General features: G+C 53.3%; 2 protein-coding genes and 1 long non-coding RNA gene across 6 annotated transcripts; 2 read left to right on the top strand and 1 right to left on the bottom strand.

Annotated features, from left to right (window-relative positions):
* The first annotated feature begins 7,357 nt into the window (after nucleotides 1-7,357).
* Nucleotides 7,358-8,459, top strand: HRCT1 (histidine rich carboxyl terminus 1). The gene has a single exon (XM_037144507.2). The coding sequence runs from the start codon at nucleotides 7,641-7,643 to the stop codon at nucleotides 7,965-7,967; it is 327 nt and encodes a 108-aa protein (XP_037000402.2). The 5' UTR covers nucleotides 7,358-7,640; the 3' UTR covers nucleotides 7,968-8,459.
* A 595-nt stretch (nucleotides 8,460-9,054) lies between these two features.
* LOC128626063 (uncharacterized) lies at nucleotides 9,055-11,606 on the bottom strand. The gene is made up of 3 exons (XR_008389949.1): nucleotides 11,531-11,606; nucleotides 10,793-11,340; nucleotides 9,055-9,202 (listed from the first exon to the last, which is right to left on the bottom strand). It is a non-coding gene; the product is annotated as an uncharacterized LOC128626063 (long non-coding RNA).
* SPAAR (small regulatory polypeptide of amino acid response) lies at nucleotides 9,211-13,870 on the top strand. Of its 4 annotated transcripts, XM_053656515.1 has the most exons (3): nucleotides 9,211-9,346; nucleotides 10,639-10,700; nucleotides 12,426-13,870. In XM_053656515.1, the coding sequence occupies exon 3, from the start codon at nucleotides 12,666-12,668 to the stop codon at nucleotides 12,891-12,893; it is 228 nt and encodes a 75-aa protein (XP_053512490.1). In that variant the 5' UTR covers nucleotides 9,211-9,346; nucleotides 10,639-10,700; nucleotides 12,426-12,665; the 3' UTR covers nucleotides 12,894-13,870. The 4 variants fall into 4 exon arrangements, 3 of the variants coding, with proteins under 3 accessions (XP_053512490.1, XP_053512489.1, XP_037000403.1); XM_053656514.1 differs by lacking the exon at nucleotides 10,639-10,700; XM_037144508.2 differs by lacking the exons at nucleotides 9,211-9,346; nucleotides 10,639-10,700 and adding an exon at nucleotides 11,780-11,864.
* Nucleotides 13,871-14,455: the final 585 nt, after the last annotated feature.

Here is a 14,455-nt window from a genome sequence, read left to right as displayed (position 1 = left end):
TCCGCCACTTCCTGCCTCTGAGACCCGCAGCAAGGACTTCAATTCTCTAGCCTTTGTACGTGATGTACATAGAGCGGAGTTGGTGTGAGGTCTGAGTGAGGTAAGCTTGTGCAGTGTACTGTAGCAAGCACTAAGAGAGTAGGTTGGGGAAGAAAGGGAAAGAAGTTATTGCGTATGAACGACCCCTTCCTTTGCAATTCCCTGTGGCCTTGTGTACACAGGTCCTAAATTTGCCCGGTACATTATAATCATTCATATTTCTGGCTCTTGTTCTAGGCAAAAAGTCCCCAGAAGGCAAGGACTGTGTCTTTTCCCTCCAGCTTCAGCACTAAACACAGGGCCTGGTTAAATAGGTGTTACTTAAATAAATGAATATAGTCCTAATTGTTACAATTATCTTTAGATGGTGGTTCCAGAAAGTTACAGTGACTCAAAAAGTTGGAGTGGAAAGAACTTTAGTCGGCACAGATTCCACCTTTCTCCAGTATTTCCCTCGTGCACAGGGGGAAACTGAGGCTCAGCAAAGTTTACTACGTTACCTGCATGTGCGCGTCAAAGAGCCCATGAGGGGAGGAGGTGTAGAAAGCAGTCCCCCCGGAGGTTAATCAGCTCCCACACATCCCTGAGGACAACCAACCCGGTACCCTTCTGCCACTTCCTGGCCTCTTTAAGGTGACGCCAGTAGAGTTGCCAGTTCTGGAGTCTGGCCACTCTCATCCTTGGTGGATGAGGAGTGTGTGGCCAGGATTTGGACCATTCTATTTGGATGGAAATGATTTCTGAATATTTTTTCTAAAGCTGCTATAACTTCTGTTGCTTCCATTATTGTTCTACAAGTAACATGAAATAAAAAAAAAAAAGGATTGTCAGAGGCTTGGCAGCCATTGAAGAGAGAGCCACGCGGTTTTGGCAGAGTACAGACCCCTTCTTGCCCAGGGGAAGGAGAGAACCATGCACTCTCCTCCAGAATGGGGACTCCTGCAGCCCTGTGAGAGAGAATCACCATGAAGTTTTAGCAGAGAACCGCCACTCAGCTTTGCCAGAGTGGTGACCCTACCCTCTCTGCAGCCAGGTCGAGAAAGAGCCATGTGTTTTTGATCAGAGTGCTGACCCCTGCAGCTTTGGTAGAAGAGGCCCACGCGGCTTTGGGGTGCTCCCTTTGGCCACGTGGCCTGGGAAGCAGGAGAGACTTTGCCTGGAAGAAGAGTGAAAGAACTCTTTGCCAGTGGACCATGAGAAGGTGCCACGTGGCTTTGGATTAATTAAAGATCCTGCCTGGACGGTGACCCACCGGACAATGGCAGCAAGCTGAAACACGGACTTGTGCTGCTTTTCCTGAGGTACGGTACCCCGAATTAGGGCAGGGGGAGAAGGAAGTGCTGTGGGCATCTGTGGTTATCCTAAAGGACTTTGACATTTTTATGGGGACATTGGGTCACTATTTTAAGTCTGTATAGCTTTGAATAAACCTTTCCCTTTTTTTCACAAAAAAAATAAAAAAAAATATGAATTGTCAAAATAAAACTCGGTCACCCACAACCCCTCAGAGAAGCACAGTTAATATTATATAGTGTAGCTCTCCAGACTCCGGTCTGTGCGTAAGCTCACAGCCCAATGCAAATATTCCCTGCACTAACCACCCTGTGTGCACGGGGGAGGTCACGTGTTCATGGGTACCCAGAGTTTGGAGACCTTACTCCGCATCTAAATAACGTTGGCGTCTCCATTTACTGGTCTCCGTCTCCATCCTCCGTCAGCCTCTCCCTTTAGTTCTGGAGTCCCCAGGGGCTGCTGCGCATGTTTCACACTGCCTTCTTTTTCTCCTTTCCATCATCCCTTTGGCGTCCCCTGGCCCCAGGTAGCATGACCTCTGTCAGCCTTAGAGCCTCAAACCTCTGCTGCCTGGCACTCACATGCGGGGTGGAGGAGCTTTCTGCATTTCGGCAGAGCACCATGGGTGTGTCCTCAGCTTGGTTCTTGATTTAGTCTGTTGAAAGGGGGAGAAGCCCTGGCGGAGTAGCTCAGTTGGTTAGAGCATTGATTGTCCCAATGCCGGTTCGACCTTTGGTCACCGCGCAGAACCTGAATCAACCAATGAATGCATAAGTAAGTGGAACAACAAATCAATGTTTTTTTTCTCTCTAAAATCAACTCTTAAAAATTTAGAAAACCTCCTCAGAAAAATGACTTGACTTGCAAGCAAAAGTGTATTTTGAATATCAAAGCTTGCATATTAACTTTTGTTCTTTGTGGTTTTTTTCTGTGATATTCAAATTTTTCTTCTGGTGATGCCCTGGATCAGCTAGGAAGAAGCTCATGTATTTGGAAAGGCAAAATAAAGAAGCACATTAATATTTAAAAAATATGACCCTATCACCTGTAACAACTCTTTCAACAGGTGCCTGGAAAGGTGCTCACATGTCCGCATTCACTGAGGTCTAGTGCGGGCTTGTGATCCAGGCCTCTCTCATTCGGCACCGTTACCCCATTTCCACTATTCAGGCCTTCCTTCGTGGCCTCCGGCGAAATGCTGTCTTTTTTTTTTCTATTAGGAATCTTGTTAAATTTATTTCTAGAAATTTTAGTTTTGTTATCTAGTGTGTTTGTGCTATGGCTGTCAGGTTTGGTATCAGGGTTTTGCTAGTTTTAAAAAGTACATTGTATATGTGTTCAAATAAAGGTTTCTCTATTCTTTGAAGCAGTTTAAACAGCTCCGGTCATTAGTAAGGTTATTTCCTTTATCTTTTTTCTCTTTTTCAAAATAAACTATTTTTAGAGCAGTTTCAGATTCAGATTGGCTTCTTTCACTTAGTGATATGAATTTAAGATTCTTCTGTGTCTATTTATGGCTTGGTAGCTCATTTTTTTTCAGTGCTGAGTAATATTGCAGTGTCTGAATGTATCTTATTTTTTAGTTTATTCATTCAGCTACCAAAGGACATGTAGTCTGCTTCTAAGTTTTGGCAACTATGAATTAAAATGTATAAAGGACAACACTTATCTTTATATATTTTTACATAACGTTTTTAGTGTTAAAATTCCACCTCGATATATCTGCAGAATCTGGTCTGGTCCCTTCAAATAGTTTGCCTACAACTCGGTGCACCTTTGATCTGAAGACTTAATTCTTCAGGCCAGGAAGTTTTCTGTATTTTCTTTAATGATTGCTTCTCTGTGGGCTCTGTTCTCTGGTTCTAGAATTGCCTGTTATACAAGTACGTTTGTTTTCCTAGGTATTTCCTCTCTTTCTCAATCTCTTTATTATTTTTTCAGAGTTCTAGGGTGGATTCTCAAAGCAGTCTTTCCTGACTTTGTTTTTAATCTAAAGTAAATTTCCTGTTTTTCATATTTCCCCAAATTCATGTATAAATAAAAATTCACATGTGGATATTATTTAGACTATAAAATTGGGGGTTTACTAGGTTTTTAGATTCTAGTAATTCTTCTAATAAGCATATAATATCATATCTTTTTCATATATCTAGAAAATGTTCTCTATTTGCTTACTTTACAGGGTACCTAGAGTTATGTTTGTTTGGGCTTGGAATTTGACATGGATCTATAAAAGATTATGCAGGTAATTCTCAGGCAGGTTCCCCGTTGTAATGGTTTAGCGTTCCAGACTGGGAAATCCAGTTGGCCACATGTAGGGAAGGGAGAGCTACACATCCATCAATCTGGTTTCACCTGCACTAGATCTTGTATAAATTCCTTAAGATATGGGCCAGAATTTGGAACAGAGAGGAGTTAACTGTGTGGGTTCAAATTATGATCTATAAACAGAAATCAGGGTACAGTATCTTTTGACAGGTCAGAATATAAAACTGATTTATTTACAGTGTGACCACTAGGTGGTGCCACCAATTAGTAAAAACAATGGTTCTTAACACTGGACAAAAGCAATGGTTTGCAGCCAGTACAAGTTTGTGAGATTGTATGAAGCTTGTGTGCACTTGTTTGCACAAGTGCACAAGTTGCACAAACATATCACAAGTTTATGATATGTGCATGAGTGTGTGTGCACATATTTCATGGTGCATGAGTTTACCCACAGAACAATGTCGGTTTACAAGTGCGTGCACACACATAAGAACATGCACGAGTCTGTGCCCCTGAAAAGTAGGGTGTGGAGCTACATGATGTAGACTTCACAAGGCTGACCCACCGGCCACGTGGTCTGGAACTCTGGCCCTTACAGCTAGGAAGGTTGCTTGCAGAGTGTGCATTAGACTCCATCCAATGGGAGAAACAACGACAGCACCCAGGGCAGCTTTCCTGAGGAAAGGGATCCCTGGACACCCCCACGGGTTCCTCTAAAGCCATCAGTCCTAAGCCCTGCATCCAGTCAGGCCTCCAAGTAGGTCTCAGTCACTTCTGAAGTCACCCTTCCAGAGTGCCCAAAGCATCTAATAAAACTTTCACCTTGGGATCCTATCTTCCGTCCAGGTGGGCAGTGACCCTGCACCTAAGAAAATAGATTTCTTGTGTGTGTGTGTGAGCTGTGAGGTCTCCCCCTAATCCCTGCTCCCCCGAGTTGTCCATATCCACACACCCCCTGCTATTACCTCAGTGGAAGTTCCCCTGCGGATGATCTCAGACTCTCGCTCCTGATACCCTCTCCCTCCAGGAGGAGCGCTGTCCTGACTGCCTCCTGGAGAGTGTGGCCCACAAAGCTGGGGGGTCTTAGAGAAGTCCTTTCCCATCCCTGGCCTCAGTTCCCCCAACTGTCAGTGAGGGCCGGGTCCGGGTGGTCCTGTGAGGCCCTTTGTGCTCACTGAAGTCCTGCAGGGGGCTGGTGCGGCGTGGGACCTCTCTTGGAGAAACTCAGAAGAAGAGACTTCCTCCCCCTCCTTCTAGCAGGCTTCCCTCCTTAACAGGCCACTAGGGAAGGCAGTTGGGCTCCCAGGGCTCCAAGAGGGGCAGGAGGAAGTTTTCACTCCAGCATCATTAAAAGTTCAAGTGGCTTTCCCTGGGGAAGCTGAAAGTCCCAGGGTTCATTAGACCCGCAGTCCCCTGGGCCCAATTTGGTTGGAGGAATGTTTGGCATTTTATTCCAGAGAAAGTTTTCACTAAGGGTTTGAGGCCTCCTTGTGAGAGAGCTCATCTCCCATGGAGGTCAGAGAGGAAAGGTCTCTGGAGGTCAACCTCTTGCTTTGACACTTTTCCAGAGGAAGAAGCAGGCTGGATGAGGGAAGGGGCTTGCCACATGGAACCAGCCTTGCCAGCTGCTGGAACATTCTTCCAGGTGGCAGGGAAGTGAGCACACAGGAAGGAGAAGAGAGAAAAGGGCGGGGGGACTCAGCAGGGAGGGCTGCTGGGTACCAGTGGTCTCCGGGATGCAGGCACAGAAGAGCAGTTGTGGGGAGGCCCTGTGTGAGGAGGAGCTTTGAGAACAGCCTGGCAAGCCCACCACAGGAAGGACTGCCCAGGCAGACAGAGGGCGCCCACTCTGAAGAGTGTGAGTCCAATGAATGAACAGAGGGGAGTTGGGACTAGTGGGGGGAGAGGAGCCTGCAACCGCTCAGGTCCTGTCCGCTCTGTAAATTCTCTGCCAGCAGGAATAGCATGTCCAGGCTTCTGGGCAGGGAGGGTGAAAGGGGGAACAAGGAGCCTGCCTTTTATGGCAAGTTGAGATTGTGGAACTGGAAACCAGGAGGCCGGGACTGGGGCCTGGCCTCTCTGGGTTCAGCAGCCTCTTTCCCGCCTCCTGCAGTCGTGAGCTAATGATCCTCTTGGTTCCCAGGCCCAGCAGCACCGAGGACCTAGAGACAGTTGTTTAGCTTCCCTGAATGAGGATAATCTGCCTGTGGTGCCTCACAGAGGTCCTGAGTGTGGGACAGTTTATTTGACATGACCCGATGTGGAGAGCAGGGCCAACGGAGTGGCACTGGTCCAGTCAAGATAGGATGGAATGCATAAAACAAAGTGGAGCCGCTCACGTCAACCAAGATGGCTGACTGGCAGCCATGACACTTTGGTTCAAGAGGGAAGCTGCTTACGTCACACTGGACACAGCTGGCACGGAGACACACCTAAGTCTGTGCATGCCACCAGAGCAGCCGCATCAGCAGAGTGGGACCACCCACAGATAGGCTCCTGGGGAAACTCCCCACTTGCTGTCAGGGGTGCCTAGACACTTGCCAAAAGACCCATGGGGTGGAGTGCTCCACTCCCAAGGTAAAAGTGAGGCCAGCTCCAGACCACTGCTGAGACAGCCGAGCTCCACTCACCAGAGCGCTCCTCCACGCCATGCCGATCTCCCTGGGCATCGGCCGCGGAGGCCCTGCTCTGCTTCGCCTGCCCTGCCACCTGCCCACCTGGCTCAGGAGGTTCTCCCTCGTAAGATGCTGATGGCCCCCTTGCCCACAGTGCTGTCTCCCGGACCCACAGACTGGGACTCTGGGACTCAGGTTCATTGTCCCCCAACTCTCATGCGGTATCATCACTGATTGTGTCTGAGTGGTTGGTATTATCATCAGATTGGGACAGATTTGGGCTAAATCTGCATTAGGAAAGCTGAGTGGCCCTGCATGAATAAAGTCTGAGTGAACGGCACAGTCACCTGTGTGGGCCCCCTGTTATTTCTCGGTGCCGGTGTCACCTGTGGGATTGGTGATCATACAGGTGGCTCAGCGCCTTTGGTTCTTAAGGCCCCGGTCAGATGATCATAGCGGGGACCAAAGGCTGGCTTGTAGGAAAGCCTGTATCTCGAACTCCAGACCCCTGCCTCAGTCCCGAGCACTCTGTGGCCTGCAGGACAGGGAGCCACAGACTCTCAGATGAAAGTTCTCTTGAGGCACCCAGTTCAAACTCTGTTGCAGTGATATCGATGGAAAACACATGTCAGAAACTGGTTTCCTTGCTTTCTAAATCTTAGCTCCTTGAATCCTCAGACAACCCTGTGAGGGAAGGTGTTCTCACTGGCCATTTTATAGATGAGGAAATAGGCACAGAGAGGTTAGGTGACCTTATGCACAATCACAGAGCTTGTGAGTCGTGAGTCATGTGGTTTCAGAACCCATGTTCTTTTTTTTTCTCTTTAAAGATTTTATTTATTTTTAGAGAGGGGAAAGGGAGGGAGAAAGAGAGGGAGAGAAACATCAGTGTGTGGTTGCCTCTCATGTGCCCCCTACTGGGGTCTTGGCTAGCAACCCGGGCATGTGCCCTGACTGGGAATTACTGGCAACCCTTTGGTTTGCAGGCCAGTGCTCAAGCCACTGAGCCACACCAGCCTGGGTCAGCACCCACGTTCTTAATCATTGTGTTTTACTGTCCCTAAAAGAGGGGGAGCTGAGGCCCAGGGAGTGGGAGGGGCCGCCCGTCACTTGACCTGTGGCAGGCAGGGCAGGCATGGAGGCCCCTCTGTCTCCAGCCTCAGGGCTGTGCCCTCCACAGCCCCCCGCCTGACAGTCTTCCGTCCCCACTCAGCCTCCCCGGGGCCTCCCTAGAGTTAACAGTCGCCTGGTCTCACCCTTGGCCTGCAGCTCCAGCCCAGAAGGCTGAGTCCACATTTCCTGGCGGCTCTCCAGCCTGCGGGAGCTGAGACAACAAAGTGCAGTTACTGTGAGGGCTGAGCAGAGGCTGCCGAAGGGGAGGAAGCAGCAGGAGCCGAGGAGCAGAGGGGCCGATCCAGCTCTCAGATGCTGGGCCTCCTGGGGAGCACCACGCTCGTGGGCTTGGTCGCAGGTGCCGCTGTGGCCGTGCTGCTGCTGCTGCTGCTGCTGGCCACCTGTCTGCATGGCGGGCAGCAGGACCCTGACGTGGAGAGGAACCGTCCAGCTGTAAGGAGAAACCGAGTTCGGCGGGCCCGGCCTTGGTTCTTCCCGGGCCGGGGCCACCTGGGACACTTTCACCATCACCATCATCTTGGCCACGGGCCTCACGCGCACCACGCAGGCCCCCATCACCACCTCCACCACCACCACCTCCACAAGGCCCGCTTCCACGCCCACCGAGGCCACCGCTGATGCCTGTGGATGGCAGCCTCTGCCTGCCCTACCATCTGCAGGACGAGCAGACCCCCCTGTTCCCGTGCAGAAAGGCACCTCTCTGTGGTGAACCCAGGGGACTGCGCCTGGGTCTTGCTTGGGCTTCATTTGCATACAGTGCTGCAATGAACCACAGAGGCAGAGGACAGAGGAACACCTGAGGTGGCCCTGTGCATTGCTGCAGGGTGAGGAGGGTGAGGGCGGGGGTGATCTTTTGGGAAGGACATCACCTTGTGACTGTAATTCCCAGCGGGCATCCAAAGGGCACTGCTAAGCTCTGATGTGTGAAAGACGCACCTTGCTCCCTCTGAAGGGCTCCTCCTCTGACGACCTTGGTCTTGGGGTGGGGGCCTGGCTGGGAGGGGCCCTGGCAATGCCCTTTTGTGTGGAGAAGGCAGTAGGAGGCTGCACAGTTAATTCACTGGTGCCTTACTATCAAAAACATAAAAATAAAAACCACCAAGAAGCTTTGTTAAGAGGCTCTTGATTGTAACTCAAGTGGGAGGGCAGGAGCGGCCAGGCTCCTGTCTGCATTGCGTGGGACCTCCTTCTTGGATGGGAAGTGAGTGCCTGGAGTGGCTTCTGCCTGGGGCTGCAGGCTGGCTGTGCAGACAGGGGGACTGGGCGGGCTCCGCAGTGCCCTGTGGAGAGCAGGTGAGGGGGTTGCAGGACCTGAGTTCTGAGGGCCCGTGTGCAGGCCTGTGCAGAGGGGACTCTCTGTGTACCAGTGGGGCTCTGTGGGATAGCCTAGCGCTCAGAGAGAGGAGAGGTGAGGTCACCCACCCTGGTCCCCAGGTCTCTCCCTCCCCTCTCTTTCCAGCCCATCTTCAGGGCAGGCTGTGCTCTGGGACCTGCAGAAGCCCCGCTCTGCAGAGCAGGCTGTGTCGAATGCGATGTTTCTTTGGTAACTGGGTCAGGGTTTCTTATCCAAACCTTGAGTCCCCAGCCAGCCTGCCCTCCTGGTGCTTGTGTGTGGCAATAGGGTTGGGAGGGAAGGGCGGTTCTCTAAACTGGGGAACATGGTCCTGGGTGGCCTCGGAAAGTGCTTGCCTCCTCGGGGTCTCAGTGTCCTCTTCCTTGAAATGAAACAGGTAACGGAGACTCCTTCTTTGCCAAAGCTGGAGGCATGTTCCCAAACACCCCAGGAATAGCTGGGGGAACTTCGCAGGGAGGAAGGAACTCTTGTTCTGAGGCCTGCAGCCTGTGCCTGTGAGCTGGGGTGGGAAGTGGAGGGAGGAGAGGCCCGGGGCCTGGTGAGGTGGTGGGGAGGGGCCTGAGACACAGCCAGAAAGTCAAGGGCCTGCTGACTCACTGGAACAGAACGTCCTGTTTCTTTTCTGCTTCCTGACGGATTCTCTGTGAGTGCGTGGGTCGGGGGTGAGGGGGAAAGAGAGACAGACGCACACGGACAGCCACACTGGATTTCTGGGTTGGGAAAGTGGACCAAGAGTTGCCTCGAGTTGTTGATTTCACCTCTGAGCGTCCTTCCAATCCGCCTCCCCTCCCCCACCCCACTGTCCACCCTAAGCTCCTCCCCCAGCCTGGATCCCTGTCACAGTCCTACCGAGTGTGCCTGGCTCCAGCCCGGCCCCTTTGTGAAGCATCTTCCTGCTGCAGCCCCAGGGATCCACGCCTCGCTGCCCTTGGGATAAAGTCTCTGCCTCTTGGTTGGCCATTCAGGGCCCCTGGCCTGGTTCTAGCCTACCCCTTGCTCTGTGTTCCATCCCCACTGACCCAGAAATCAGCCCACACCTTACCCTCTCTGTGCCTTAGTCCAAGAAGAAACCCTGCCATGGGTTTCCGGCGTATTGTGGTTATTGCCTCCCTTTGGAGCCCTGACCACACTTCATCTCTTTCCCCAGAGATTTATGGCAGGGCTCACGGGCCCTGTCTTCACAGAGCTGAGAACTCTCGGAAGGCCCCTGGCCCCCAGCACAGAACCAGCCCACACCACAGGTCCTCAGGAAGGGATCTCTGAGACTCACGCTCTCTGGCAAAGTAAATATGATCGAAAGAACCGCTGCTAGAAGTTTGGGGCCTGAGGACACCAGGGAGAGCATAGGGCCTGAGGGATTAGGTCTTGGGGCTCCCGAGGCCCCTGGGGGAGCCTGCACTCCCTCTCCCCAGTGCTGGGCGTGCAGGGGAGGTCTGAAAGGAAGGAGACCTTTAACAGGCGGAGGCCATAGCCCTCTGGATTGTGGGCCGAGGTTGTCTTGCTCTTCTCAACTCTCCTGATAATGCGGATAAATGAAAAGAGACTGTCGAGGATGGTCGGGGTGAGGGTACCGAGCTGGGGGGAAGGGGAGGCCGCCCAGGCCGGCCCCCAGGGCTCCGCCTCATTCCAGCCCATCTCCAGGGCAGACTAAGCTCTGGGACCTGTGGGAGGTATCTGACCTTTGCCCACTTTTGTCTGTGGTTATTTTATTTTATTTTATTTTTTGCCCTGGGCTCGAGACGCCACAGCGGGCATCCCGCATTGCAGACTGCCCGTGAGGTCCACGAAGACCCGTAAGAGCCCTGAAAGCAGACTGCGCCTGGGTCCTCTCTTATAACCCAGGCTCCTGTCACTCCCCCTGCCGCCCCCCCCCCCCCGTCCCGCTCAAGTGCTGAGTGCCTACTATGAAGATGGACCAGAAGTCCTATTTTACAGGAGAATCAAAGCACGGTCCTCAAATCTCAGAAACAGAAAAAGAAACCAATACAAAGCAGGAGGTAAGGGGGCTGAACCCTGGTCCTTTGTTCTGCTTTAAAAACGTCCAACAACCCACACCTACCGCAGCTGGCCCCCAACTCCGCCCACTCACAAAGTGCAGGTCGATGAGACAGTGAAGGAGCAAATAACCCAGGAGCTTGAAACCAGGTCTGCCTGCTGCCCCTGCTGGGGACTAGTCAGGTCTCCTGACTAGTTCAGCTGGTACTCGGGTCTGAAACCACAGATGGGCTCCTCACATTGCCTTTTCTCTGCTTCTGGCCGCCCCAGTTAACACAGACAACTCCGGGTGCCCAGCTTCCTGCCACGGCCCCAGCTTGCTCCTGCTCCTCCTCGGCCCTCTCGGAGCAGAGGAGCCCCTTGCCCAGGTCTGTTCAGTTCTCTTAGAAAAGGGAAGAGCGAGGATTTGATGGGGCGTCGTGCTCCCAACAGTCACTCTCCCATTCTGGGCATAGGCAGTTTCCTAACTCTGGTGCTAAAGAAAGTTCACTGGGGCCTTGGAGAAAGTAAAAAGGACCCAGGCTGTGTGACGTCGGGGTAGCCCTTTGCCCTCTCTGAGCACGGGAGGGAAGGCCAGGAAGCTCTTGTTATCACTGCAGATCAGCAACAGGCCCTGTAACCTCAGATTACCAGCATCTGAATCTGTAAAACAGAGACAACGTCACTGCGCAGGGCCGCTGGATTGATCACACGGGGCAATGCCCGGCTGCCTCCTGGTTCCAGAACTGCTGTTCCTCACCACTCCACCCCCCAGAGTCCGGGCGCAGTGGGCCGATAACCCAGCCCCTGTTTTAGAAGTGGCGGCGATCTCAGGAAGAGCCAGCATACTTACTTGGTGGCCTGGACCCGGCTTACCCTGTACCTGCCCAGGTCCAGTGGCGAACCTGGGGCGGGGGGCAGGGCTGGAACGGCCTGGGTGTGCTTGTTGTGGGGTGGGATAAGCACAGTCATCAGGGTGACAGGCAGCTGGGAAGGTCCTGCGCCCTCACAATAGGAGGAAGGAATTCAGGAAGTGCTTCTAGCCACTCAGATGTCTTGGAGCCTCGTCCCAGGCGGGACCCAGGCCGCAGCACCCAGGGTTGGCTGGGTGGCTTCTGGGGTGGCCGCCAGGTCAGGAGGCCATGGTACCACATACAGCTGGAGCAGTTGTTCCGGGAAAGCCCAGGGTAAGTGTTCTCAGCATCTGAAGGGGAACAGCAGACATGAGCAGGCAGCACGGAGGGAGGGCCAGGGCGAGGCCAGCACAGAAGAGGGCTTCTCGGGGAACACTGACGCACAAAGGGACTTGGATGTCTTGGCCTTATCTAAACAGTACACTCCCCACCCCGGGCAGAGAAGGAGGCCAGATGAGATAGGCCCTCCCCCACAGCTGCTGCCGAAGGAAGGCTCCGAGGGCCCGTGTGGCCTTACCCAGGGCTGGCATGGTCTCCCTTCCCACCTGTCCCTGCCCCCAGCACAGACCCAGGGTCTCAGGAGGTAACAGAGAGACAGATTCGAGGATCGGCCCAAGGTCTTCCAGGGGAGGAGTCCAAGGTCATCCTAGATCCGCAGGAGGGCACGTGTTTTGTCTTTTGGCTGAGTGTACAAGCTCCCCTGAAATGTAGGCGTCACCCGCGGGCCCGGTTGGCCAGGCTCCCTGTGAGTGAAGTCTTCTGCCCCCTCCTCCAGCTCCCCCGAGTCCAGGGAGTCTTGCTCGCACATCTCTCAGGACAGCGCTTCTCCCACAGGCTCCTGGAAGTCCGGCCAGACGTAGGAAACCGTGACAGAGGTCGGAGTAGTGTCATGTGGGGCCACTAACAGCCCCGAGGGGGTGCGCCCCAGGACCTCAAATCAGTATCTTGGAAGACAGCAGGGAGCGTGGCTGGGAGAGCCGAGCAGCTATCAGCACCCAGGCCCCGTGTCCGATGGGGAGCTAAGGCTCCGAGAAGCACCCAGGTTGCTCAGCGTGTCAGCGGCTGCGAGGGGCCATGGAGACAGCAGTGCTTGGTGTGGTGGCGGTGCTGTTTGTGGTCACTGTGGCCATCACCTGCGTCCTCTGCTGCTTCAGCTGTGACTCGAGAGCCCAGGATCCCCAGGGGGGCCCTGGCCACAGCTTCACGGTGGCCACGTTTCACCAGGAAGCTTCTCTCTTCACGGGCCCGGGTCGCCATGCGCAGCCAGTGGCAGGGGCCCGGGACTTCTGGACCTTCATGTGAGGCCCGCCAGCCCCCAGGGTTTGCTCTGCTTGTGGGTCAGACTCACCCGGCCCCCAGCAAGCCCGCCCTGATGTCCCCCTCTTCCAAGTCTGGCACTGCTGCTCTTCCTTGCCTGTATCCAGACAATTCCCTGTTGCATTCTGTCCTGAGTTGCTGTGTCCTCCCACCTGGGACATCCACGGTGGTGGGACCAACTGGGAGTCATCCCTGGCCCCTGAGAGCTCAGCTGGACCTGCCCACAGGATGGGGCTTAGGAAAGGTCCGAGGAGTGGGAGACGGTACAGTTTTGGATTGCACAGCAGGCAAGCTCTTCTGATCTGCAGGGGAAGTGGGACTTACCGTAAACAGGGTTTGGTTAACTCAGGTGAACCCCAGGATGCCCACGGAGCTGGCTCTATGGCTACCAGAGGAAGCAGCGCCCTCCAGCGGACACTTTCACAAACCACCTCTCACCTGCCCCACTGACTGAGTCTTTTTGCTCTTTGAATGAGCACATGCCACAGAGCCCGGCCGGCCGTGAGGCCTGCCCCAGCCAGCTGCCCGAAATCAGCCCTGAAACTCCGAAACCAAAGGGCCACTTCCTGGGAACAAACGGTTTATTTTATAATTGAAAATGTATATCCTTTTATGGGTCTCCCAAGAGGCAGGTTTGGAAAACCACCAAAGGACACAGAAGAGAAAATCAGTCCCAGAAAGTATGGGCTATTTTATTACCAGAAAAGCCAGAAAGAAGGAGACTTTATTACTCCATTCTTTTTGGTCACTTTTATTCTCAGAGAATGGGACCGCCTTGGGTCACTCAGGATTGACAGAAAATCAGGAACTCAAAGACAATTCCAAGTGCGTCCAAATGTCACGTTGCAGGGAGAGTGTGCAACAGTGCTGTTGTTCCCGTCACAGATGAAAAAGTCTCAGATTTGTTCATGGAAGATCTGTTTTCTCTGTACCCACGAAATAAATGTTGTGCCATATTTAATAGTATAGTTTGAAGGGTACAACGTTTTGAGTCTCCTGGCTGGGATGTCTGTTCAGCCCTGAACAAATAGCTCTCCCAGGACCTGCCTGTTGAGGGTAGGACTGACCCTGAGGGGGGCTCTGGCCCCCGAGTGTGCCCAGGCAGGCCACCTTGGCCTTGTGGTTGCCACAGGAAGAACTCTTGGGGGGAGAGAGAGAGAGGGAGAGGGAGAGAGAGAGGACAACTTAGGGCTGCAGAGGGGAGAGGGTAAGGGGTCAGACAGAGTCAGGTTGATGGAGAGGAACAGAGTGGGTGAGCATGGCAGGGAGAGGCTCAGCCTGGGCTCCTGGGGACCATGCCTTGATCACGTGGGACCCATGCACATGGACGGCAGCTGGCTGCAGGGAGGACCTGGGGACCGAGTAAAGGGAACTGTTGCAGGTTGTGTTCTCTGAAAGCAAACACTGAGACAAAGTTTTGGGTGCAAGGTGTTTATAGGGATCAATGCCTGTGAGGGAAAGGAGCGGGACTGGGTAGAAGTCAAATTGTGTTGCAGACTCTTCAGATACACCACCCTTTGCTGAGTGCTGCCCCACCTCCCGCCTGC

This window comes from Artibeus jamaicensis, unplaced genomic scaffold (assembly GCF_021234435.1).
Source record: "Artibeus jamaicensis isolate MK-2021 breed Jamaican fruit bat unplaced genomic scaffold, CSHL_Jam_final scaffold_1964, whole genome shotgun sequence".
Classification (NCBI taxonomy): domain Eukaryota; kingdom Metazoa; phylum Chordata; class Mammalia; order Chiroptera; family Phyllostomidae; genus Artibeus; species Artibeus jamaicensis.
The sequence above is the reverse complement of the archived record's forward strand: the minus strand, read 5'-3'. Positions and strand labels throughout refer to the sequence as shown.

Bases quoted from the DNA above. Each gene is read 5' to 3' on its own strand.
- HRCT1 (XM_037144507.2), top strand. From the start codon at position 7,641: ATGCTGGGCCTCCTGGGGAGCACCACGCTCGTGGGCTTGGTCGCAGGT.
- SPAAR (XM_053656514.1), top strand. From the start codon at position 12,666: ATGGAGACAGCAGTGCTTGGTGTGGTGGCGGTGCTGTTTGTGGTCACT.